This window comes from Cherax quadricarinatus, chromosome 23 (genome assembly GCF_038502225.1).
Source record: "Cherax quadricarinatus isolate ZL_2023a chromosome 23, ASM3850222v1, whole genome shotgun sequence".
In the NCBI taxonomy this organism is placed as follows: Eukaryota; Metazoa; Arthropoda; class Malacostraca; order Decapoda; family Parastacidae; genus Cherax; species Cherax quadricarinatus.
Window position 1 is genome coordinate 17,241,409 of NC_091314.1, and position 24,765 is coordinate 17,266,173.

The 24,765-nt window shown below is 39.5% G+C and overlaps 1 protein-coding gene across 1 annotated transcript in view; it reads right to left on the bottom strand.

The window, feature by feature from the left end:
- LOC128685570 (mitogen-activated protein kinase kinase kinase 4-like) overlaps positions 1 to 24,765 on the bottom strand; it is a 272,746-nt gene that overhangs the window by 53,008 nt on the left and 194,973 nt on the right. Inside the window, exons 16-17 of the mRNA XM_070087989.1 lie at positions 16,861 to 17,010; positions 16,376 to 16,540 (exon numbers count right to left, since the gene is read on the bottom strand). Coding sequence (XP_069944090.1) covers positions 16,376 to 16,540; positions 16,861 to 17,010 — 315 coding nt within the window. The remainder of the gene's footprint in view (positions 1 to 16,375; positions 16,541 to 16,860; positions 17,011 to 24,765) is intronic.

A 24,765-nucleotide genomic window follows, 5' to 3' on the forward strand; every position in this document is an offset into this window, starting at 1 on the left:
GGAGGAGGAGGAGATGGAGGAGGAGGAGATGGAGGAGGAGGAGATGGAGGAGGAGGAGATGGAGGAGGAGGAGATGGAGGAGGAGGAGATGGAGGAGGAGGAGATGGAGGAGGAGGAGATGGAGGAGGAGGAGATGGAGGAGGAGGAGGAGATGGAGGAGGAGGAGGAGATGGAGGAGGAGGAGGAGATGGAGGAGGAGGAGGAGATGGAGGAGGAGGAGGAGATGGAGGAGGAGGAGGAGATGGAGGAGGAGGAGGAGATGGAGGAGGAGGAGGAGATGGAGGAGGAGGAGGAGATGGAGGAGGAGGAGGAGGAGATGGAGGAGGAGGAGATGGAGGAGGAGGAGATGGAGGAGGAGATGGAGGAGGAGGAGGAGATGGAGGAGGAGGAGGAGATGGAGGAGGAGGAGGAGATGGAGGAGGAGGAGGAGGAAATGGAGGAGGAGGAAATGGAGGAGGAGGAGGAGGAGAAGGAGATAGAGGAGATGGAGGAAGAGATAGAGGAGATGGAGGAGATGGAGGAAGAGATAGAGGAGATGGAGGAGGAGATAGAGGAGATGGAGGAGGGGGAGGAAATGGAGGAGGAGGAGGAGGAGATGGAGGAGGAGATGGAGGAGGAGGAGGAGATGGAGGAGGAGGAGGAGGTGGAGGAGGGGAGGGAGGAGGAGGAGGAGATTGAGGAGGAGGAGAAGATGGAGGAGGAGAAGATGGAGGAGGAGGAGATGGAGGAGGAGGAAGAGATGGAGGAGAAGGAGATGGAGGAGGAGAAGATGGAAGAGGAGGAGAAGATGGAGGAGGAGGAGATGGAGGAGGAGGAGATGGAGGAGGAGATGGAGGAGGAGGAGGAGATGGAGGAGGAGGAGGAGGAGATGGAGGAGATGGAGGAGGAGATGGTGGAGGAGGAGGAGGAGATGGAGGAGGAGGAGGAGAAGGAGGAGATGGAGGAGGAGGAGGAGGAGATGGAGGAGGAGGAGGAGGAGGAGGAGATGGAGGAGGAGGAGGAGGAGGAGGAGGAGGAGATGGAGGAGGAGAAGGAGGAGGAGGAGGAGGAGGAGGAGGAGGAGAAGAAGAAGAATAGGTAATAATAATAACAGGTAATAAGAAGTTCCCTTGAAGCATGAAAAACAAAGTCCACCCCTAACAGTGAGGTGATGAGATAACAAATGATAAGAACTGACGTTTGATGAGCATACTCGAGGGTGCAGCGATAAGAAAATATTAGAGGTGACATTTGATGGGCATCACCCTCACTTTGTTTTCGCTGGTACACAAACATGTCTGTCTGTCTGTCTGTCTGTCAAGCTCCCTGTCTGTCTATCTGTCTAGCTCTCTGTCTCAGAGAGAATCACAAGACTGTGCCATCACCTTTACTCATATCTTCAAGCAGAGTATAGCACTTTGTATGGATTTTTTGGGTTATCCTAGGTAACTTACACTATGTATACTTATATTTATGTGTACCTGTTATGCAGGGACATCGTAATGTACATATAGTGGAGAAGTGTGCCATAATAGTATGAATATTATAGTTGTAAAGAATAATTTTATAATTGATAATGTGCATTTGGGGGTACTGTAAAGTACTCTAACTGTAATTATAAAGAAATTCTGTTAATGATTTATTTTCCAAGGATGTTTGGGTACGCGGAGTACGCGTGGGTTGGGGGAGTCACGTGACGTTAGCATGGGGTGTAGAGGCTGGCGTTAGAGATGCTGTGTATTTAAGATAAGTTTGTAGTTGTGCACTTATTTTGTTTATCCAACTCAAGCCATAGGCTCTCATATGGCCTACCTGTATGTTCACCCAGGCTCTGACATGGTCAGGGTGCTGTGGGAGGAGTGAGGAAATAAGAAATGAGGTTGGGAGTGGAGTAGAGTGGGCCTGGCACTGACTAGGCATAGTGGTTATGGTGGCTGGACCTCAAGCCAGCTGTTGCTTGTGTACCCTCATTTGGGCATTTAGGATTAAGGTGTTTCTGTTATGTTATGTTGACTAAATAGATATATTTTCCTAATTGGGATTTTTGCCTAACCCTCTGTTACCCAACCCCTTTAAGTACACATACTAGTTTAGCGCTTTGTTTTGACTGGGATGGCCCTGGGTGGCCAGTTTGGGCTTGAGAGGTGTGTAACTTTTACCTTTGCCCTTAGACCAGGCTCAAGCCCCCAGCTATCCCACATTTTTGCATAACAGTACCTGTGAGACAGAGATAGACAGACAGAAAGAGATTGAAAGAGATACAGAGACAAAGACAGAGACAGATAGACAGACAGAGATAGAGATCGACAGACCCTAAACTTGGGGTGAACATCACTTTCCTCTTAAAAGAGGAGTGTTAATATGACATTACATCAGCGAATCCTTGGTGTTTGCCGCACTGTTTGCTCTAGCTGGCGCTCCCAAAAGGTACTAAGTGGTCCAAGATTTTTTAATGCCGCACACACTGAATGTTAGGACCCATTCTATGCTGACAAGGCATCTCAGGCCAATGGTGCCAAATTTGAAGGCAGGAAAAATAAAAAGTATATATATGTTCGGGGCACTACTCGTTCCTACATATATATACATTTGGACTGTTTAAGGGTTAACTTTAGTTCAATATTTTCCACTTCCCTGGTTAGCGCTTCCTTCACTGTATCAGATAATCTGGCATTCTTGAGGAGCTCAGTGATTCTTCGTCTTCTCATGTAGAGAGAGCGTCGCTCTCCCCCCAGTTTACTTCTTTCCTTTTTTCTTAGAGGGATATACTTTGAATATACTTTAGCTATCAGAAGGTTGATCTTTTCAAGGCATTTGTTAGGGTCCATGTAATTTAAGATCTTCCCAACATGTTTCATTTAGGGCATAGTTAACTTGATCCCAGTTGATGTTCTTCTTGAAGTTGAATTTGGTAAAGGTACCCTCATAGCTGTATGCATTTTGTTGCTCAGGACTCCTGTGCATGTAAGTATGGACTTCGATTAGATTGTGATCAGAATTTGTTGTTTTTTATATTGTTATGTTTCTTACCAGGTCCTTATTATTTGTGAAAATAAGGTCTAGTGTGTTCTCCAGTCTTGTTGGCTCCACTATCTGCTGACTTAGGGTGTGTTTATTGTAGAAATTCAGCAGCTCCTGAGTGTGTGACTTGTCATCTGAGCTGCCTCCAAGGATTCTTTCTGCTACAACATTATTTGCTATATTCTTCCACTTTGTATGTCCTCGATTGAAATCACCAAGCAGCAAGATGTTTGCAGACGGGGCTGGAAAGTTTCCATACAGGAGTCAATTTTTGATAGTTGTTCTTTGAACTGTTGGGAAGTTGCATCTGGTGGCTTATATACAGGCACAATGACTAAGTTTTGGTTCTCGATTTTTATTGTCAGAACTTCAACTACATGATTTGTGGTGTATAGTATCTCTGTGCAAATGAGCGACTCATTGACATACAGGCGAACCCCCCCCCCCCTCCGTGTTGCCTGTTCTTTCTATCGCATCTGTAAAGGTTGTATCCAGGTATTCATATTTCACTGTCAAAGTAATCATTTGCGTGGGTCTCTGTGAAGGCTGCAAACAGTGCATTTGACTCCCCTAAAAGTCCACTAATGAAAGGTATTCTGTTGTTGGTGGATGGCTTAAGGCCCTGTATATTAGCAAATATAAATGAGGTTGTGTTGCATGTTTGTTGGAGGGATTTCGTTGTTGTCATGAGTAGTTGTGAGTCAGGAGGGGGCAATGGCTGTGCCTTCAGTCTAACAAGGCTCCAAGGTGGTGGACTATTTTGGTTATCTCTTTCCATTTTCTTTCTTCGTTTCCTACCACTAAAAAATCACTTGGGGTGTTGTCATAACTACCATAGCTACTATGATTTGTTGTACGGGGTGTGTACCTCCTTGTCCCTTTTAAATGGTATGCGGTGCAACTGGTATTGTAACTTTGCTTTTCAAGGATTGAAGAATGACATCTCAGGGTGGAAGAATCTGCAAGAGGTAGAATGACACACTCCTTTAGACAGGAGGTTGCGGCATTTTTTGGGGTGCTCAAAGTTGCATGCCCCATTCGTTTTCCTTGATATTCCATGTTTACAGATGCCCCAAACATAGAATTTGCACCTTTCTGTATTGGACTGGATACAATTTGTACTGGATGTATTCTTAATGGATGTATTCCTAATCTGTGCATACCCTAGAACTGCACTACAGTCCTCCATAGCCAAACCAGACACACCACCATCTGTTGTCATGATGCCAACATTTTCCCTGGAAGAGGACTTCTCTACTACATCTGTACTAGAGGCTATGACTGTGATGACTGCAGAAGAGTCTACCCCAGAAGAGGACTCCTCTACTACATCTGTACTAGGGGCTATGGCTTTGGTGGCTGTGGAGGAGTCTAACCAAATCAGGATTTTCACAATGGCTGGGGGCTGGATCTGGGTCAGCCCTAGGGCTGGGGACTGAGCTAGCTGGTTTTTGTTTCCTGTGTGTTTTCCAGTGGGTATCTACTTATTTTTGGGTCAGTTGTTGTAGACTGGGCATTCTGTGTGTTCAACTTTACTCCTCTCCTATCTTCCCATGCTTTATATATTCTGGGAAGACTATTCAATAGTTCCTCTTTTTTTTCATGCTTATTGTTTATTAACCTCCTGAGTGCTTTCCTGACATCTGCCCATAGTTCCACATCCCTGTTGCAGATCCAGAAACACCTATTTAGATAGATGTCATTATTGGTTGTAGTGTTTATTCTTGCACAGGTAACATGATGTTTTGAAAAGCAAAGGTTGCATGTGATTCTGGATTTTTTCCCAAGAGCCTTTTCACATGTCCCACAGGTACATTGTACTGCCATTCTGCCTGTATCCTATTTGCAACTGGGTACCACAAGAACCTGATCTTCACTTTACCTATCAGCTCTGCACTCAGGTGTGGGTTTCATGAGGTCAATGCATGGGTATGTGGGATGTAATTAGTAAGGAGACTTATTACACATTAAAAACTTTTATGGTGTATAACATCATATATCATACATCCTACAGCATCTTATTTCTGTCATGATCACTGCTATTTATCTTATCCTGGGCAGCTATATGTTGTGTTGGGGCTGGGCTTCAATGATGAGAGGTGGGTCAGTGGTCAACGGTATGGGTTCCAGAAGGGGGGGGGATCATCCCCACTGGTTGGGGTGTCATAGGGGAAGGGTGGTGAGAGGATTGGTGGTAGGTTATGCCTTTTCCACTATCTTATCACTTCATGTTCACTGTTTTCCTGCACATCAATCTGTTATATCTTGTTTTATTACTTATACTATAGTTTAATACTCATCCAGTTGTGTATCCCCACTTCTCCACTTTGCTGGGTTTGGGTGATGAGAGGTGGGTCTGTGGTATGGGTGCCAGCAGGGGGGGAACCATCCCAGCTGGTTGGGGTATGAAGGGGTAAGCGAGGAGAGAGGTGAGGGGATCAGTGGTAGAGGTTATCCATGTCCACTACCATATCACATTATGTCCACTGTTTCCCTGCACACCAATGCCACTATCACTTGTTTTATTACTTATACTCTAGTTTAATACTCCTATGGTTGTGTATCTCCACTTCTCACTTCTCTGATGACATCTGGCAATAATTCCTAGTGCCACTTGCCTGTAATTCCCACATTTACACCATGTATTATACTCTATACTGGGGATTAATTTAGATTACTCTCAGCTACAAATTTAGTTCACTATAACACTACACATACATATCCTTATCACTCGCTATATTACTTATAATATTTATACGATAGTTCAATATCTATTTGTTTATTTTTCACTTTTTGTCAACACCTGGCAATAATTCTCTACTTAGCCCTATTTTCATCGTATTCTAGGCTGAGCACGCTCCACTTGGCACTATAATCCACATTTTTCCCTTCTGTGGTCACTGATGTTTCTTTCAATGAGTATATGTACTTTATGGTTTCACACATCAATTTTCCACGCTCTGTCCTAGCTGGGACTAGTAAGGAACCGCAATTTTGTTGGAGCTCGACCACACATGACTTCCCCCTACACCAGCTGTGTACATATTTCATAACTAAGACATTAATTTACCTTTATGAATATTGGCAGACAAAATCTAGTAAACTTAGCACCCTACATAAAATATACAACTCTTAAAAAAAATTCAGATAAATTAAAAAAAAAGACTAAATTACACGGCACATCTCGCAATTTACTTATATCATGCACAGTACATGTTTTTTCTTTGAGTCGCCATACCTGGGAAGCAAATGACTGAAAAGTTGAGCCAAAATTACAGGTAATCCTTGATTTAATCAACATATGCATTCTCAGCCAATGGCACATAAAAAGAAAATAATGTGTAAAACATCCAAAACTTTGCAAATCTCACATATTTTGACAAATGTTTACCAAAAAAATTTATGAGCTTGCTACCCACATACCATACATATTTATCTAGACAGCTCTATGAAAACAAAAACCAAATTATATAAAACTTGGAGATTTATAGTGTTAAAGTTGGCAAAAAATAATCCCTCATCAGCAACAAAAGCATAAATGTGCATAGGGGTATTTATGTTTTCTCATTTATTTATGCCCAATTATGATAGCTTTGAAAAAAAATTCATGTCTAACAGCATACCTTACCTTTGATATACATTTGAAGAGATTCAAGAGTTTCACTACTCTCTGAGCCCAGCCATGAGCCAAGCTCATCTGGTGCTTGCCTGGTCAACCAGGCTGTTACTGCTGGAGGCCTGCTGCCCCACATATCCATCACAGCCTGGTTGATCTGGCACCTGGTGAAGATACTAGTCCAATTTCCTCTTGAAGGCTTCTACACTTGTTCCAGAAGTGTTTGATATCTTCTGGTAAGATGTTGAACAGTCTGGGACCTTGGATGTTGATACAGTGTTCCCTTATTGTCCCCACTGCACCCCTGCTCCTCACTGGGTCTATTTTGCATTTCCTCCCATATCTCTCACTCCAGTATGTTATGGCAGTGTGCAGATTTGGGACTAGGCCCTTGAGTACTTTCCAGGTATATATTACCGTGTATCTCTCTCCACCGCTTCAATGAGTACAAGTTCAAGACTTGAAGGTGTTCCAGTAATTTAGATGCTTTACTGGCTCAATGTGATCTGTAAAGAATCTCTGTATTTGTTCCAGCTCTGATATTTCTCCTGCTCTGAACGGGGCAGTCAGCACTGAGCAATATTCTAAATGAGGGAGCACTAGCGATTTGAAGAGTGTCACCATCAGCATTATTTCTCGTTTTGAAAGTTCTCAATACCCACCCCTTCATCTTCCTGGCTATTGTAATCTTTGTCTTGTTATGGTCTTTAAAAGAAAGGTCAGTTGATATAATTATTCCCAGGTCTTTTACATGTTCCTTTCATTCTATTTGGTGACCCTCTTGAGTTTTGTATATAGTGTTCCTTTTGAGTTATTCATTCTTTCCATACCTAAGCAGCTGGAACTTACTACCATTGAGTGTCATGTTGTTCTCCACTGCCCACTGGAAAACCCTGCTTATGTCTTCCTGCAACTTTTCCGTGTCCTCTACCGTAGTGACTTTCATGCTTATTTTAGTGTCATCTGTAAATGATGATACAAAAGTGTGATGGGTATTTTCATCTACATCTACTATAAGGATGAGAAACAGCAGAGGTGCCAGGACAGTGCCTTGGGGAACTGAGTTTTTTTTACCTCATTGATGCTGGATCTTGCTCTGTTTACTACTTTTTGTGTTCTGTGTGCTAGGAACCCGAAAATCCATCTGCCTACCTTTCCCGTAATGCCCATGGCCCTCATTTTATGCGCTCTTACTCCATGACTGCATCTGTCAAATGCCTTTGCAAAATCTGTGTAAATCACATCTGTGTGAGAAGTTAGGGCTACCGGTCTAATTTTTAGCTAGTGCTCTACTATCTCCCTTATGCAAAGGAGCTACGTCTGCACTCTTTAAGGCCTCCAGTATTTCACCTAGATCTAAGCTCTTTCTCCAGAGAATACTGAGGGCTCGTGCTAGTGGTACTTTGCACTTCTTTATAAATAGCACATTCCATGAATCTGGTCCAGGTGCTGAATGAGTGGGCATGTTATCCATTTCTTATTCGAAATCTATGGGATTTGTACTGTCAGTTAGTTGGTCTGTGTGGCCCTCTGCTGGAGTGAAAAATGTTTCTGTATTTTCTACCTTGCTGTCATTTAGTGGGCTGAACACCGACTCATAATGTTCTTTTAGGATTTCACTCATTTCCTGCTCATCGTCAGTATACGAATCTCCTCTCAATAATGGTCCAATTCTACAGGTAGTTCTTAGCTTGGATTTTGAAAAGGAATAAAAATATTTTGGGTTTCTTGCGATATCCTGTATGTCCCTTTGTTCCCTTTGTACTTCTTCTGTTAGGTATGACATGCTAAGTTTTTGCTCTAATTCAGTGATCTCTCTGCTAAGTCTATCTTTCCTCTGTTGCAGCATATCTATGTTTTTAAGCAATTCAGTAACCTGTTTTCTTCTTCTGTACCATCTCCTACGCTCTCTCTCTACCTGATCTTTTTCTGGGTTTTCTCAATGGTACAGGCTTCATACATACCTTGTATGCTGCTATATTCAGCTTTTCTAGGCACTGGTGGGGATTTCGGGTGCTCATGTCTGATTCCCATGTTATGTCTGATAGCTCTTGGTTTATTTTTTCCCCAGTCAATTTTTTGGTTGTTAAAATTAAACTTACTGAACATCTCATCTCTAACATCAGTGATGCAGTTTCCTAACCCTGAGTTAATAATCGTTTGAACTTCTTTAATGTTGTGATCAGAGTATATTGTTTTTGTAACTGTTATGTCTTTGAGTAGTTCCTCATTGTTTGTGAATATCAAATCCAGGGTATTTTCATTCTAGTGGGATCAATTATCTGTTGGTTCAATGAGTATTTTTCACAAGTACTCATTGAACCAACAGATAATTGAGCCCACTAGAAATGAAAATTACCCTGGATTTGATATTCACAAACAATGAGGAACTAATCATGTACACTAATTTCTTATAATATTAGCTGTGTTTCAGTTTCAGTAGTTGAAACACGGATATATGTATAACATGAGAGCCCCACATGGAATATACAATATAAATTGCTACACATAATCATCATTTCTGATTACTTTTCATTGCTTTCATCTTCTAATGCTACATACATTGGACAATTATAATTTGTGAAAGTTATGTCACTAAAGAACAATGGGTAGACAGCAACCACCCAGGGAGGTACTACCGTCCTGCTAAGTGAGTGTAAAACGAAAGCCTGTAATTGTTTTACATGATGGTAGGATTGCTGGTGTCTTTCTCTGTCTCATAAATATGCAAGATTACAGGCATGTCTTGCTACTTCTACTTACACTTACGTCACACTACACATACATGTACACATTTATTTATACACACTCATCTGAGTTTTCTTTGATTTTATCTTAATAGTTCTTGGTCTTATTACTTTTCCTTTTATATCCATGGGGAAGTGGAATAAGAATCTTTCCTCCGTAAGCCATGCTTGTTGTAAAAGTCAACTAAAATGCCGGGAACAATGGGCTAGTAACCCCTTTTCCTGTAAAGATTACTAAAAAGAATAAGAAGAAAATTGTCAAAGTGGGAAGTCTGAATGTGCGTGGATGTTGTGCAAATGATAAGAAAGAGATGATTGTGGATGTTATGAATGAGAAGAAACTGGATGTCCTGGCTTTAAGTGAAACAAAGCTGAAGGGGGTGGGAGAGTTTCAATGGAGAGGAATAAATGGGATTAGGTCAGGGGTTTCAAATAGAGTTAGAGCTAAAGAAGGAGTAGCAATAATGTTGAAGGATAAGCTATGGCAGGAAAAGAGGGACTACAAATGTATAAATTCAAGGATTATGTGGAGTAAAATAAAGATTGGATGTGAAAAGTGGGTTATAGTAAGTGTGTATGCACCTGGAGAAGAGAGAAGTGTAGAGGAGAGAGAGAGATTTTGGGAAATGTTGAGTGAATGCGTGGGGAGTTTTGAATCAAGTGTGAGAGTAATGGTGTTTGGGGATTTCAATGCTAAAGTGGGTAAAAATGTTATGGAGGGAGTAGTAGGTAAATTTGGGGTGCCAGGGGTAAATGTAAATGTGGAGCCTTTAATTGAGCTATGTGTAGAAAGAAATTTGGTAATAAGTAATACATATTTTATGAAAAAGAGATGTAGCACGTAATGAAAGTAGTTTGTTAGATTATGTATTGGTGGATAAAAGGTTGATGGGTAGGGTCCAGGATGTACATGTTTATAGAGGGGCAACTGATATGTCGGATCATTATTTAGTTGTAGCTACAGTTAGAGTAAGAGGTAGATGGGAAAAGAGGAAGGTGGCAACAACAAGTAAGAGGGAGGTGAAAGTGTATAAACTAAGGGAGGAGGAAGTTCGGGCGAGATATAAGCGACTATTGGCAGAAAGGTGGGCTAGTGTAAAGATGAGTAGTGGGGGGCTTGAAGAGGGTTGGAATAGTTTTAAAAATGCAGTATTAGAATGTGGAGCAGAAGTTTGTTGTTATAGGAGGGTGGGGGCAGGAGGAAAGAGGAGTGATTGGTGGAATGATGAAGTAAAGGGTGTGATAAAAGAGAAAAAGATAGCTTATGAGAGGTTTTTACAAAGCAGAAGTGTTATAAGAAGAGTAGAGTATATGGAGAGTAAAAGAAAGGTGAAGAGAGTGGTGAGAGAGTGCAAAAGGAGAGCAGATGATAGAGTGGGAGAGGCACTGTCAAGAAATTTTATTGAAAATAAGAAAAAATATTGGAGTGAGTTAAACAAGTTAAGAAAGCCTAGGGAAAGTATGGATTTGTCAGTTAAAAACAGAGTAGGGGAGTTAGTAGATGGGGAGAGGGAGGTATTAGGTAGATGGCGAGAATACTTTGAGGAACTTTTAAATGTTTAGGAAGAAAGGGAGGTGGTAATTTCATGCACTGGCCAGGGAGGTACACCATCTTTTAGGAGTGAAGAAGAGCAGAATGTAAGTGTGGGGGAGGTACGTGAGGCATTACGTAGAATGAAAGGGGGTAAAGCAGCTGGAACTGATGGGATCATGACAGAAATGATAAAAGCAGGGGGGGATATAGTGTTGGAGTGGTTGGTACTTTTGTTTAATAAATGTATGAAAGAGGGGAAGGTACCTAGGGATTGGCAGAGAGCATGTATAGTCCCTTTATATAAAGGGAAAGGGGACAAAAGAGATTGTAAAAATTATAGAGGAATAAGTTTACTGAGTATACCAGGAAAAGTGTATGGTAGGGTTATAATTGAAAGAATTAGAGGTAAGACAGAATGTAGGACTGCGGATGAGCAAGGAGGTTTCAGAGTGGGTAGGGGATGTGTAGATCAAGTGTTTACATTGAAGCATATATGTGAACAGTATTTAGATAAAGGTAGGGAAGTTTTTATTGCATTTATGGATTTAGAAAAGGCATATGATAGAGTGGATAGAGGAGCAATGTGGCAGATGCTGCAAGTATATGGAATAGGTGGTAAGTTACTAAATGCTGTAAAGAGTTTTTATGAGGATAGTGAGGTTCAGGTTAGGGTGTGTAGAAGAGAGGGAGACTACTTCCCAGTAAAAGTAGGTCTTAGACAGGGATGTGTAATGTCACCATGGTTGTTTAATATATTTATAGATGGGGTTGTAAAGGAAGTAAATGCTAGGGTGTTCGGGAGAGGGGTGGGATTAAATTTTGGGGAATCAAATTCAAAATGGGAATTGACACAGTTACTTTTTGCTGATGATACTGTGCTTATGGGAGATTCTAAAGAAAAATTGCAAAGGTTAGTGGATGAGTTTGGGAATGTGTGTAAAGGTAGAAAGTTGATAGCGAACATAGAAAAGAGTAAGGTGATGAGGGCATTAAATGATTTAGATAAAGAAAAATTGGATATCAATTTGGGGAGGAGGAATATGGAAGAAGTGAATGTTTTCAGATACTTGGGAGTTGATGTGTCGGCAGATGAATTTATGAAGGACGAGGTTAATCATAGAATTGATGAGGGAAAAAAGGTGAGTGGTGCATTGAGGTATATGTGGAGTCAAAAAACGTTATCTATGGAGGCAAAGAAGGGAATGTATGAAAGTATAGTAGTACCAACACTCTTATATGGGTGTGAAGCTTGGGTGGTAAATGCAGCAGGGAGGAGATGGTTGGAGGCAGTGGAGATGTCCTGCTTAAGGGCAATGTGTGGTGTAAATATTATGCAGAAAATTTGGAGTGTGGAAATTAGGAAAAGGTGTGGAGTTAATAAAAGTATTAGTCAGAGGGCAGAAGAGGGGTTGTTGAGGTGGTTTGGTCATTTAGAGAGAATGGATCAAAGTAGAATGACATGGAAAGCATATAAATCGATAAGGGAAGGAAAGCGGGGAAGGGGTCATCCTCGAAAGGGTTGGAGAGAGTGGGTAAAGGAGGTTTTGTGGGCAAGGGGCTTGGACTTCCAGCAAGCGTGCGTGAGCGTGTTAGATAGGAGTGAATGGAGACGAATGGTACTTGGGACCTGACGATCTGTTGGAGTGTGAGAAGGGCAATATTTAGTGAAGGGATTCAGGGAAACCGGTTATTTTCATGTAGTCGGACTTGAGTCCTGGAAATGGGAAGTACAATGCCTGCACTTTAAAGGAGGGGTTTGGGATATTGGCAGTTTGGAGGGATATGTTGTGTATCTTTATATGTGTATGCTTCTAAACTGTTGTATTCTGAGCACCTCTGCAAAAACAGTGATAATGTGTGAGTGTGGTGAAAGTGTTGAATGATGATGAAAGTATTTTCTTTTTGGGGATTTTCTTTCTTTTTTGGGTCACCCTGCCTCGGTGGGAGACGGCCGACTTGTTGAAAAAAAAAAAAAATGTCCCTGAAGACTGAGCTACCAATGATTTGTGCAACTTATGGAGGAAACAACATATGGGAAAAATAGGGCTGCACTCCTGAGACCTCTAGTGAGGTTCAAATTGTGAAAAAGAAGAGTACACGTAGCTAAAAATTATTTCGCAGATACTCTAGAGTATTTGTTATTTACCTTCAAGTCAGACTGTTGATGCTTAACCCTTTGACTGTCGCAAACCCAAATCCTGAAGTGTCTCTGTGTCGCACAATATTCGAAAAAAAAAAAAAAATTTCTTATGAAACAGTAAGAGAATCTTCTCCCGATGGTAAAGACACCAAAGTACGAAATTTTATGGAAAACTTATGGAATTACACTCTCGCAAAGTTAGCGATTTCGGCGATACATACGCAATGGCGATTTTGCCCACTTTGAGCCCTATTTTCAGCCAATTCCAATGTTCAAGTTGACCAAATTCATAAATATTTCTTTAGAACTCAATTTGTTCCATCGAACGAGTACAAGAAACTGCTCATTTACCCATTTCAACTACCCAACAAAGTGGTCAGAAATTGGTAATTTGGCCAATTTCAAAATAGGGTCCAGAATAAATAATGCAGACATTCCTGGCACTAAAATTACATTTTCTCTGTTCATTAGTCACATCTTCAGGCCCCTCTTATATTACTCTTGCTTTCTATTTTTAATTTTTATTCACACAAAAAATAGAAGATTCACTGTTATGCAGACTACTACATTATTGTAATAATTGTATAAATAACGTCAACCCATTCATGACTGCGTATTAGACCGGCCAGTATTGGACACGTATTGGACGGTGATGTCATTTGTTTACTCTTGAACATCAGCAAAAATTGAACATTTCCACTACTTCAAGCTCAATTTCAAGGTACTTTTCATTGTGAAACCAATCAAAATCATCTCTATTTCTGTAATATATCTTCCATTCTATCAAATGAGACCAAGAAAAAAAATACAACCATAAATACTACAATGGACCCTCTACTTGCGAGTTTAATCTGTTCCACAACCTTGCTTGCAACTGGATTTGCTCGTTTGCAGAGTCAATTTTCCTCATTTAAATTAACTGAAATGCAATTAATCCATTCCAGTGGAATTCTGTACTTCAATAATTTCGCTAATATCAACTCTACGGCTTATTTATCTATCACAGTTCATCTAATATGACGTAACAAATATAAATAACATAGAAACTTGATATATACTCTAGAATGAATAAAATACATCATTATATATGTGGCAGTGGTGGTGGCCGATGAGAGTTTGTCTGGAGACAGGACAAAATACTCCTCGAATATTTCACTAACATCAACTCTATGGCTTATTTATCTATCACAGTTCATCTAATATGAAATAATAAACAATATAAATAACATAGAAACCTCATATATACTCCAGAATGCATAAAATATGTCATTATGTAACAGGTGGAGGCAGCCACAACCGCTCCCTCTTTGTTGTGGTAAACATTGCCATGTAGTGACGGCCTTTTGAAGTTGTCTATTATTAAAATTATTATTATGTAGTACATTCTTATTACGTAAATATTATTATACATATTATTATTATTATTGCATTATATTTTTATACTATTATTATTATATATATTATTATTATTATTATTATACATTTTTTTTTTTCAACAAACCGACCTTATCCCACCAAGGCGGGGTGGCCCAAAAAGAAAAACTAAAGTTTTTCCTTTTAAATTTAGTAATTTGTACAGGAAAAGGGGTTACTAGCCCCTTGCTCCTGGCATTTTAGTTGCCTCTTACAACAAGCATGGCTTACGGAGGAAGAATTCTGTTCCACTTCTCCATGGAGATAAGAGGAAATAAACAAGAATAAGAACTAGAAAGAAAATAGAAGAAAACCCAGAGGGGTGTGTATATATATGCTTGTACATGTATGTGTAGTGTGACCTAAGTGTAAGTAGAAGTAGCAAGATGTACCTATAATCTTGTATATTTATGAGACAGAAAAAAGACACCAGCAATCCTACCATCATGTAAAACAATTACAGGCTTTCGTTGTACACTCACTTGGCAGGACGGTAGTACTTCCCTGGGTGGTTGCTGTCTACCAACCTACTAAACATAATTATTATACATATGATGATTATTATTATTATGTTAAGAAGCATCTTTCCATCATACACTGCCCACGTTTCAATAAGATAGTCCAACAAACAAATGAGATGCAATTCCCTAGATCAAGAGCAAGAGTCCCTCACCAGCGTTAAATTACTCTTGCTTTCCATTTTTAATTTTAATTCACATAAAAAATAGTAGATTTACTGTTATGTAGACTAATGTATTATTGTAATAAATGTATAAATAATGTCAACCCTTTCATGACTGCCTATTAGACTGGCCAGTTGGTCAGATATTGGACAGTGACGTCATTTGTTTACTCTTGAACATCGGCAAAAATCAAACATTTCCTCTATTTTGAGCTCAATTTCAAGGTAATTGTCATCGTGAAACCAGTCAAAATCATCTCTATTTCTGTAATATATCTTCCATTCTATCAAATGAAACCAAGAAAATTAGAATACAACCATAAATACGATACGAAAATACACCTCAAAGTCAGCGTTTTAAACCAAAAACATGGTCAGAGTTTTTTTTCTCATTATGCACTGCGTGCTGCAGGTTTTTTTATATTGTGTACACTGACCACGCAGACCCATTCTCTCACATGCAGGTCTACCAGCTTTCTCCTGCTAGTTTTGAAGCTGCTAGAATTTTGGCATAATACTATGGCACTGACACTGACTTGCAGGTCATAGTACTACAGCACCGATAGTGAAAGGGTTAAGACACCATGTGCAAAGAAAACTTACATTACAATTGTTTTTATGTGTAATACCCCTTAAAACACAGAAATAAGTCACAGATGCAGAGTGGTATATTGCATATGTTATAGTAAAAAAGCACTGTCACCCATTTTGCACTGTATGGACCCACTTAGTTCTATATGTCTTCCTAGATGACACAAGGTGGTAGGACACCTAAACAGCTGAGCTGAGGTATAGAATATTAGTGGGCAGCAAATTTACTGGGGATCAAAATAAAAGGGTTAAAAATCCTGTGGTGCTGGGCCTGGTTGATCACATAACAGCAAATTTATACATATGGAAAATTAATGGTAGAAGCATAGGTACCACATGAAAGCAAAACCACCTAAAACATGGGAAACAAGTACACTATTGGTATTCCTAAAATGCATACGAGTGTTTTATGAACCCTCTTGTCAAAAAAAAAAGGAGCTGAATTCAGTAGGCTGGCAAATTATATTTTTTACATAAATTTCCTTTTATATACTAAATGCTGTCATCCTACCTATGCTTATTTCAAATCCCCTGCATTATGTAATTGATGAAAAGCTTCAAAAAGAGTAAAACTTCAACATATTATCCATTTACACTTTGACAAGCTATTTTATTCATACAGAGTACTTAGAAAGTTAACACTGTACCATACCTCAAATCCAAACATAAAATACTGATGAACGACATCACGAGTAAGGAGTCGGAGCTGACGACGTTCTGCATCTTCTACATCAGGTGTGACCAGCTCTAGATCTGTCATACTCTCCACCTGCTTAATGTTCTTTAGGAGACTCTCACAAAGTTCAAGTGCCTCATTCTGAAAACAAATTACAATACACACAAAACAATTAGGGGGTTCTTCAATAAAAACTTGCATCTTATTAAGATACAAACACCAAACCCATATGGGTCATGCAACACTGCCTTACATCTTATAATCTTAGTGTTCCATTTCTTCTCAATTTATCTGGATGTCATCCATGATCAAGGTTATTAATTTTATTTCTTCTTCAAAATATAAGAAGCACACAAGATAATGAATGATTTAGTTGAAGACTTTAATGTTTTATACAAACATTTCCAATTTTTTGTTACTGAAAATAAAAAACTAAAGAATGAATGAGCCCATATTCTGACCTTGAGTTCATCAATGGAATGTGTAACAGCCTTGTTGGGAGCTGTCTGGTCATGCACCAAGGTCACAGTACTCCCCATGGATCGCTGGAATTCTCGACGCACTCTCGCTAACATTGTCCCAGTTGATACAATCAGCATCAGACTTGTTACCTGACCAATCATAACCACAACATTATATATAACTTCTTATTATAGAAAAGCATTAAAACAGTATAGAAGAAAGATAAACACTAACAAAAAATTAAATGTGTAATAATTATACGTAAGAAGTATCACATGTATTAATGCATGATATGCAATACATTTCTCTAACTGAAGGTTATCTGTAGCTGGTTTTGGGAGTCAATGATCCCACCAAACAGTCCCAGACCAGGTGTCCTGGTTGCTGGTCTGGTCAACCAGGATGTAAGCCTCTACCTTTAAGAATGTATGCTAATATATTCTACCAAAAGTTTCAGCTTTTACACAAAACTTGAGCTACAATAACTAGAACCTTCAAAACAAGAAAAGCTGAGCCAATGTTGATATTCTTCAAGTTGTTTGTTCTCTCTCCATTTCAGGCAGGTGAAACTGAAGAGTTGGACAATTTATACCTGAAAAATTCTTAAAGGGCTGGTCCCAAAATTTCACACCAAAAATCACTCCTAGGAAAGAAAGAGGCTCTGCAGACAGTGCAGTGGGGGTGTTGATCCCCAGAACACCCTCCAGGTATCAGGTACAATGAAAACCAGGGGTATAGTGAGTATAGTAAGAGAAAACTCAAAGTCTAAAGGGGATCAAGATTTTTCAACACCCTCCCTTCAACCATAAGGGGAATTACCAACAGACCCTTAGCTATCTTCAAGAGAGAAATTGATAAGTTTCTCAACTCAGGTCTTGATCAGCAAGGCTGTGGTGCATAAACTGGACTCTTGTGTGACTAGTATCAGCAGCCTGGTTAATCAGAACATCCACAGAGGGAGAGAAGCTGGTGTAAGATTGGGCCACAGAGGAGGTGACCTCCAAAACTATCTCCAGGTAAGCTCCAAGTCTGCAGGTGATAATTGGGTGCATCAATCGATGCAATTACATAATAAATTATGGAGAAACTGCATCAATAATTCTGAAATGCCAAGCAATGGTCCTTTCCATTTTAACCCTTTCACTGCCCAGACCCCCAAAATAATACTGCTCTCTGTTCTCACTTTAAAAAACATATTCTAAAATGGTAGAGAATCTTTTCTGAGGGTAATGACACCAAAGTACGAAATTTGATGGAAAATTTATGGAATTTCACAGGAACAAAGCTAGTGGTCTTGGCACAATTAATATATTGACAATTTTACCCACTTTAAGTCCTATTTTAAGCCAATTTCCTTGCTTCATTTGACCACATTCTTAGTTATTTCCCTACCATGCCTTCTGTTCTATTGGGTGAACGCACAAAACCACCTATTCACCTATTACAATTACCCTATAAAGTGCAAAGAAGTTGGCAATTTAGACAATTTTACACAAAATTCAATAAACAATGTAGACATTCTTGGCACTAAAACAACATTTCCATTTTGAATTCATAATCATAAATGTGCAAGATTTCAAGTACATCTTGCTACTTCTACTTACACTCAGGTCACACTATGCATACATGTACATGTTTAAGTATACACAATCATTTGATTTTTTTTTTATTTAATCTTAATAGTTCTTGCTCTTATTGTGTTTCCTTTTATATCCAAGGGGAAGAGGAATAAGAATCTTTCCTCCATAAGCCATGCATGTTGTAAAAGTCAAATAAAATGCCGGGAACAATGGACTAGTAACCCATTTTCCTGTATACCATACTAAAAAGAAAAAGAAGAAAACTGTCAAAGTGGGATGTTTGAATGTGTGCGTAGTAGTGCGAATGATAAGAAAGAGATGATTGTGGATGTTATGAATGAGAAGAAGCTGGATGTCCTACCTTTAAATTAAACAAAGCTGAAGAGGGTGGGAGACATTCAGTGGGAAGAAATAAATGGGATTAGGTGAGGGGTTTTAAATTAGAGTTAGAGCTCAACAAGGATTAGCAATAATGTTGAAGGATAATTTATGGCAGGAAAAGAAGGAATATAGATGTATAAATTCAATGAATATGTAGAGTATAATAAGGGTTGGATGTGAATAGTGGGTTATAGTAAGTGTTTATGCACCTGGAGAAGAGAGAAGTGTAGAGGAGAGAGAAAGATTTTCGGAAATGTTAAGTGAGTCCATGGGGAGTTTTGAACCAAGTGTGAGAGTACTTGTGGTTGGGGATTTCAATGCTAAAGTGGGTAAAAATGTTATGGAGGGAGTAGTAGGTAAATTTGGGGTGCCAGGGGTAAATGTAAATGGGGAGCCTTTAATTGAGCTATTTGTAGAAAGAGGTTTGGTAATAAGTAATACACATTTTTTGAAAAAAAAAGAGGATAAATAAGTATACAAGATATGATACAGCACATAATGAAAGTAGTTTGTTAGAATATGTATTGGTGGATAAAACGCTGATGGGTAACCTTCAGGATGTACATGTTTATAGAGAGGCAACTGATATATCGGATCATTATTTAGTTGTAGCTACAGTTAAAGAGTAGATGGGACATAAGGAAAATGACAACACCAACAAAGAGAGAGGTGAAATTGTATAAACTAAGGGAGGAGGAAGTTAGGGTGATATAAGCAACTATTGGCAGAAAGGTGGGCTACTGCAAGTATGAGTAGTAGGGGGATTGAAGAGGGTTGGAATAGTTTTAAAAATGCAGTACTAGAATGTGGGGCAGAAGTTTGTGGCTATAGGAGGGTGGGTGTAGGAGGAAAGAGGAGTGATTGGTGGAATGATGAAGTAAAGGGTGTGATAAGAGAAAAAGGTAGCTTATGAGAGGTTTTTACAAAGCAGAAATGTTGTAAGAAGAGCAGAATATATGGAGAGTAAAACAAAGGTGAAGTGAGTGGTGAGAGAGTGCAAAAGGAGAGCAGATGATAGAGCGGGAGAAGCACTGTCAAGAAATTTTGATAAAAGTAAGAAAAAATTTTGGAGCAAGATAAACAAGTTAAGAAAGCTTAGGGAATGAATGGATTTGTCAGTTAAAAACAGAGTAGGGGAGTTAGAAGATGGGGAGCTGGAGGTATTTGGCAGATGGCACGAATATTTTGAGGAACTTTTAAATGTTGATGAAGAAAGAGAGGCGGTAATTTCATGCACTGGTCAGGGAGGTACAACATCTTTTAGGAGTGAAGAAGAGCAGAATGTGAGGGTGCAGGAGGTGCGTGAGGCATTATGAAGAATGAAAGGGGGTAAAGCAGATGGAACTGACGGAATCATGACAGAAATGTTAACCCTTTCAGAGTTGAGAGGACCTCTCCTAAACTTGTTCTCAGGGCTGAAAATTTTTCAAAAAAAAAAAAAAAAAAAAAAAAAAAAAAAAAAAAAAAAAAAAAAAAAAAAAAAAATCTTATGAAATGATAATTTTTTCCAATCATAATGACACCAAAAGTATGAAATTTGATGGAAAACTTACGAAATTATACTCTCGCAAAGTTAGTGGTCTCGACGATGTTTACGCATCGGCTATATCGCCCACTGAGTGCTATTTTTGTCCAATTCCAATGTAGCAGTCAACAAAAATCATAACTATTTTGCTAGAACTCCACTTTTTCTATCAAATGAGTACAAGAAACTACCCATTCACCAATTTCAACTATCCCATACAGTGGTCAGAAATTGGCAATTTTGCCAATTTCACACAAATTTCAAAAGATGCCAATTTCCAAATAGGGTCCAGAATAAACAAGACAGACATTCCTGGCACTAAAATAACATTTTCTCTGTTCATCAGTCATGTCCCCAGGTCCCTCTTACATTTCTTTTGCTTTCCACTTTGAATTTTTATTCTCACAAAAAATAGAATATTTACTGTTATGCGGACTACTGCATTAGTGTAGAAATGGTATAAATAATATCAGCACACTTGTGAAAGAATATGAGACTCGCCAGTTGACGTGTATTGGACACATGGCATGATTTGTTTACTTCTGAACTTTGGCAAAATTCGAACATTTCTGCTACTTTGAGCTCAATTTCAAGGTACTTTTCATTGTGAAACCAATCAACATCATCTCAATTTCTGTAATAGGTCTTCCATTCTATAAAATGAGACCAGGAAAACTAGACTGAACCATAAATACCATACGAAAATAAATTGCAAAATGGCTGTTCTAAATCAAAAACACGGTCGGAGGTTTTTTTTTCCTCATCATGCACTTTGTGCTGAAGGATTTTTTTATACTGCGCACACTGACCACATAGACCCATTCTTTCATATGTAGGCCTACCAGCTTTATCTCACTAGAACTGAAGGCGCTAGAATTTACGCCTACTAGTACGGCACCAACCCTGAAAGGGTTAAAAACAGAGGGATATATAGTGTTGCAGAGGTTGATATTTTTGTTTAATAAATGAATGAAAGAGGGGAAGGTACCCAGGGATTGGCAGAGAACTTGTATAATTCCTTTATATAAAGGGAAGAAGGACAAGAGAGATTGTAAAAATTATAGGGGAATAAGTTTACTGCGTATACCAGGAAAAGTGTACAGTAGGATTATTGTTGAAAGAATTAGAGGCAAGACAAAGAGTAGGATTTCGGATAAGCAAGGAGGCTTTAGAGTGGGTAGGGGATGCGTAGATCAAGTGTTTACACTGTAGCATATATGTGAACAGTACAGTGGAATCCCGCATAACGATAACCTCCGAATGCGACCAATTATGTAAGTGTATTTATGTAAGTGCGTTTGTACGTGTATGTTTGGGGGTCTGAAATGGACTAATCTACTTTACAATATTCCTTATGGTAACAAATTCGGTCAGTACTGGCACTTGAACATACTTCTGGAGTGAAAAAATATCGTTAACCGGGGGTCCACTGTATTTAGATAAAAGTAGAGAAGTTTTCATTATATTTATGAATTTAGAAAAGGTATATGATAAGAGTGGATAGGGAAGCAATGTGGCAGATGTTGCAAGTATATGGAATAGGTAGTAAGTTACTAAATGATGTGAAGAGTTTTTATGAGGACAGTGAGGCTCAGGTTAGGGTGTGTAGAAGAGAGGGAGATTACTTTGTGGTAAAAGTAGGTCTTAGACAGGATGTGTAATGTCACCATGGTTGTTTAATATATTTATAGAAGGGGTTGTAAAAGAAGTAAATGCTAGGGTGTTCAGAAGAGGGGTGGGATTAAATTACGGGGAAGCAAATACAAAATGGGAATTGACGTAGTTGCTTTTTGCTGATGATACTGTGCTTATGGGAGATTCTAAAGAAAAGTTGCAGAGATTAGTGGACGAGTTTGGGAGGGTGTGTAAAATTAGAAAGTTGAAAGTGAACATAGATAAGAGTAAGGTGATGAGGGTATCAAATGATTTAGATAAAGAAAAATTGGATATCACATTGGAGAGAGGGAGTATGGAAGAAGTGAATGTTTTCAGATATTTGGGAGTTGACGTGTCAGCAGATGGGGTTATGAAGGATGAGGTTAACCATAGAATTGATGAAGGAAAAAAGGTGAGAGGTGCGTCGAGGTATATGTGGAGACAAAGAAGGGAATGTATGAAAGTATAGTGATACCAACTCTCTTATATTGGTGTGAAGCTAGGTTTGCAAATGCTGCAGCAAGGAGGCAGTTGAGATGTCCTGTCTAAGGGCAATGTGTGGTGTAAATATTATACAGAAAATTCGGAGTGTGGAAATTAGGAGAAGGTGTGGAACTAATAAAAGTATTAGTCAGCGGGCTGAAGAGGGGTTGTTGAGGTGGTTTGGTCATTTAGAGAGAATGGATCAAAGTAGAATGACATGAAGAGCATATAAATCTGCAAGGGAAAAAATGTAGGGTAGGGGTCGTCCTCAAAAAGGTTGGAGGGAGGGGGTAAAGGAGGTTTCATGGGCGAGGGGCTTGGACTTCAGCAAGCATGCATGAGGGTGTTAGATAGGAATGAATGGAGACGAATGGTTTTTGGAACCTGACAAGCTGTTGGAGTGTGAGCAGGGTAATATTTAGTGAAGGGATTCAGGGAAACCAGTTATTTTTCTATAGCCAGACTTGAGTACTTGAAATGGGAGGTACAATGCCTGCACTTTAAAGGAGGGGTTTGGGATATTGGCAGTTTGGAGGAGTATGTTATAATCTTTATATATGCTTCTAAACTGTTGTATCTGGATGCCTCTGCAAAAACAGTAATTATGTGTGAGTGAGGTGAAAGTGTTGAATGATGATGAAAGTATTTTTCTTTTTGGGGATTTTCTTTCTTTTTGGGTCACCCTGCCTCGATGGGAGACGGCGAACTTGTTGGGAAAAAAAAAAAAAGATTTACTCTATTTCTGGGATAATAAAATATAACCAGGAATGATTGGTCATGGTTTACAGCATCCCAATAACTGAATCAGATCTATTAAAAACCCATAAAACTGACCAGGGGTGTAGGGAGGCCTTACCCATCCTCTGGAAAATCCACAAAAATCTAATATTTCTGCTACACTGAGCTTACTTCCATTCCTGAAACCAAGCAAATCATCTTTATTTCAGTGGTATGTCTTCCATTCTATCAAATTATATCAAGAGACAACCAATAAAACCATAAAAACCATCCTAGAAAACACCTCAAGGTTTATATTTCAAACCAAGCATAAAGTCAATGTTTTGCTTTTCCTGTCATGTACCACATGGAGCAGGATTATTTTTTATACTGTACACACTCACCACACAGACCCATTCTCTCATGTCTAGACCAGAATTTACTGGTCACAACTTATTTGAGTGAGCTGAGCTCATGATGTAGAACTACATGATGGACCATGATCTCAATGACATAGTTCTACAATACAGCCACTGAAAGGGGTAAGAACTTAAAATGGAATTAATCAATCCAGTATAGGACAATCATACAGCCTCTAAAACTTTTAAAAAATGCATCAAGCTCAATGACTAACACTATATAAGCTTAACTTTTATTATTTTTTTTTATTATCACATTGGCCGATTCCCACCAAGGCAGGGTGGCCCGAAAAAGAAAAACTTTCACCATCATTCACTCCATCACTGTCTTGCCAGAAGGGTGCTTTACACTACAGTTTTTAAACTGCAACATTAACAACCCTCCTTCAGAGTGTAGGCACTGTACTTCCCATCTCCAGGACTCGAGTACGGCCTGCCGGTTTCCCTGAACCCCTTCATAAATGTTACTTTGCTCACACTCCAACAGCACGTCAAGTATTAAAAACCATTTGTCTCCATTCACTCCTATCAAACATGCTCACGCATGCCCGCTGGAAGTCCAAGCCCCTCGCACACAAAACCTCTTTTACCCCCTCCCTCCAACCTTTCCTAGGCCGACCCCTACCCCACCTTCCTTCCATTACAGACTGATACACTCTTGAAGTCACTCTGTTTCGCTCCATCCTCTCTACATGTCCGAACCACCTCAACAACCCTTCCTCAGCCCTCTGGACAACAGTTTTGGTAATCCCGCACCTCCTCCTAACTTCCAAACTACGAATTCTCTGCATTATATTCACACCACACATTGCCCTCAGACATGACATCTCCACTGCCTCCAGTCTTCTCCTCGCTGCAAAATTCATCACCCATGCTTCACACCCATATAAGAGTGTTGGTAAAACTATACTCTCATACATTCCCCTCTTTGCCTCCAAGGACAAAGTTCTTTGTCTCCACAGACTCCTAAGTGCACCACTCACCCTTTTCCCCTCATCAATTCTATGATTCACCTCATCTTTCATAGACCCATCCGCTGACACGTCCACTCCCAAATATATGAATACATTCACCTCCTCCATACTCTCTCCCTCCAATCTGATATCCAATCTTTCATCGCCTAATCTTTTTGTTATCCTCATA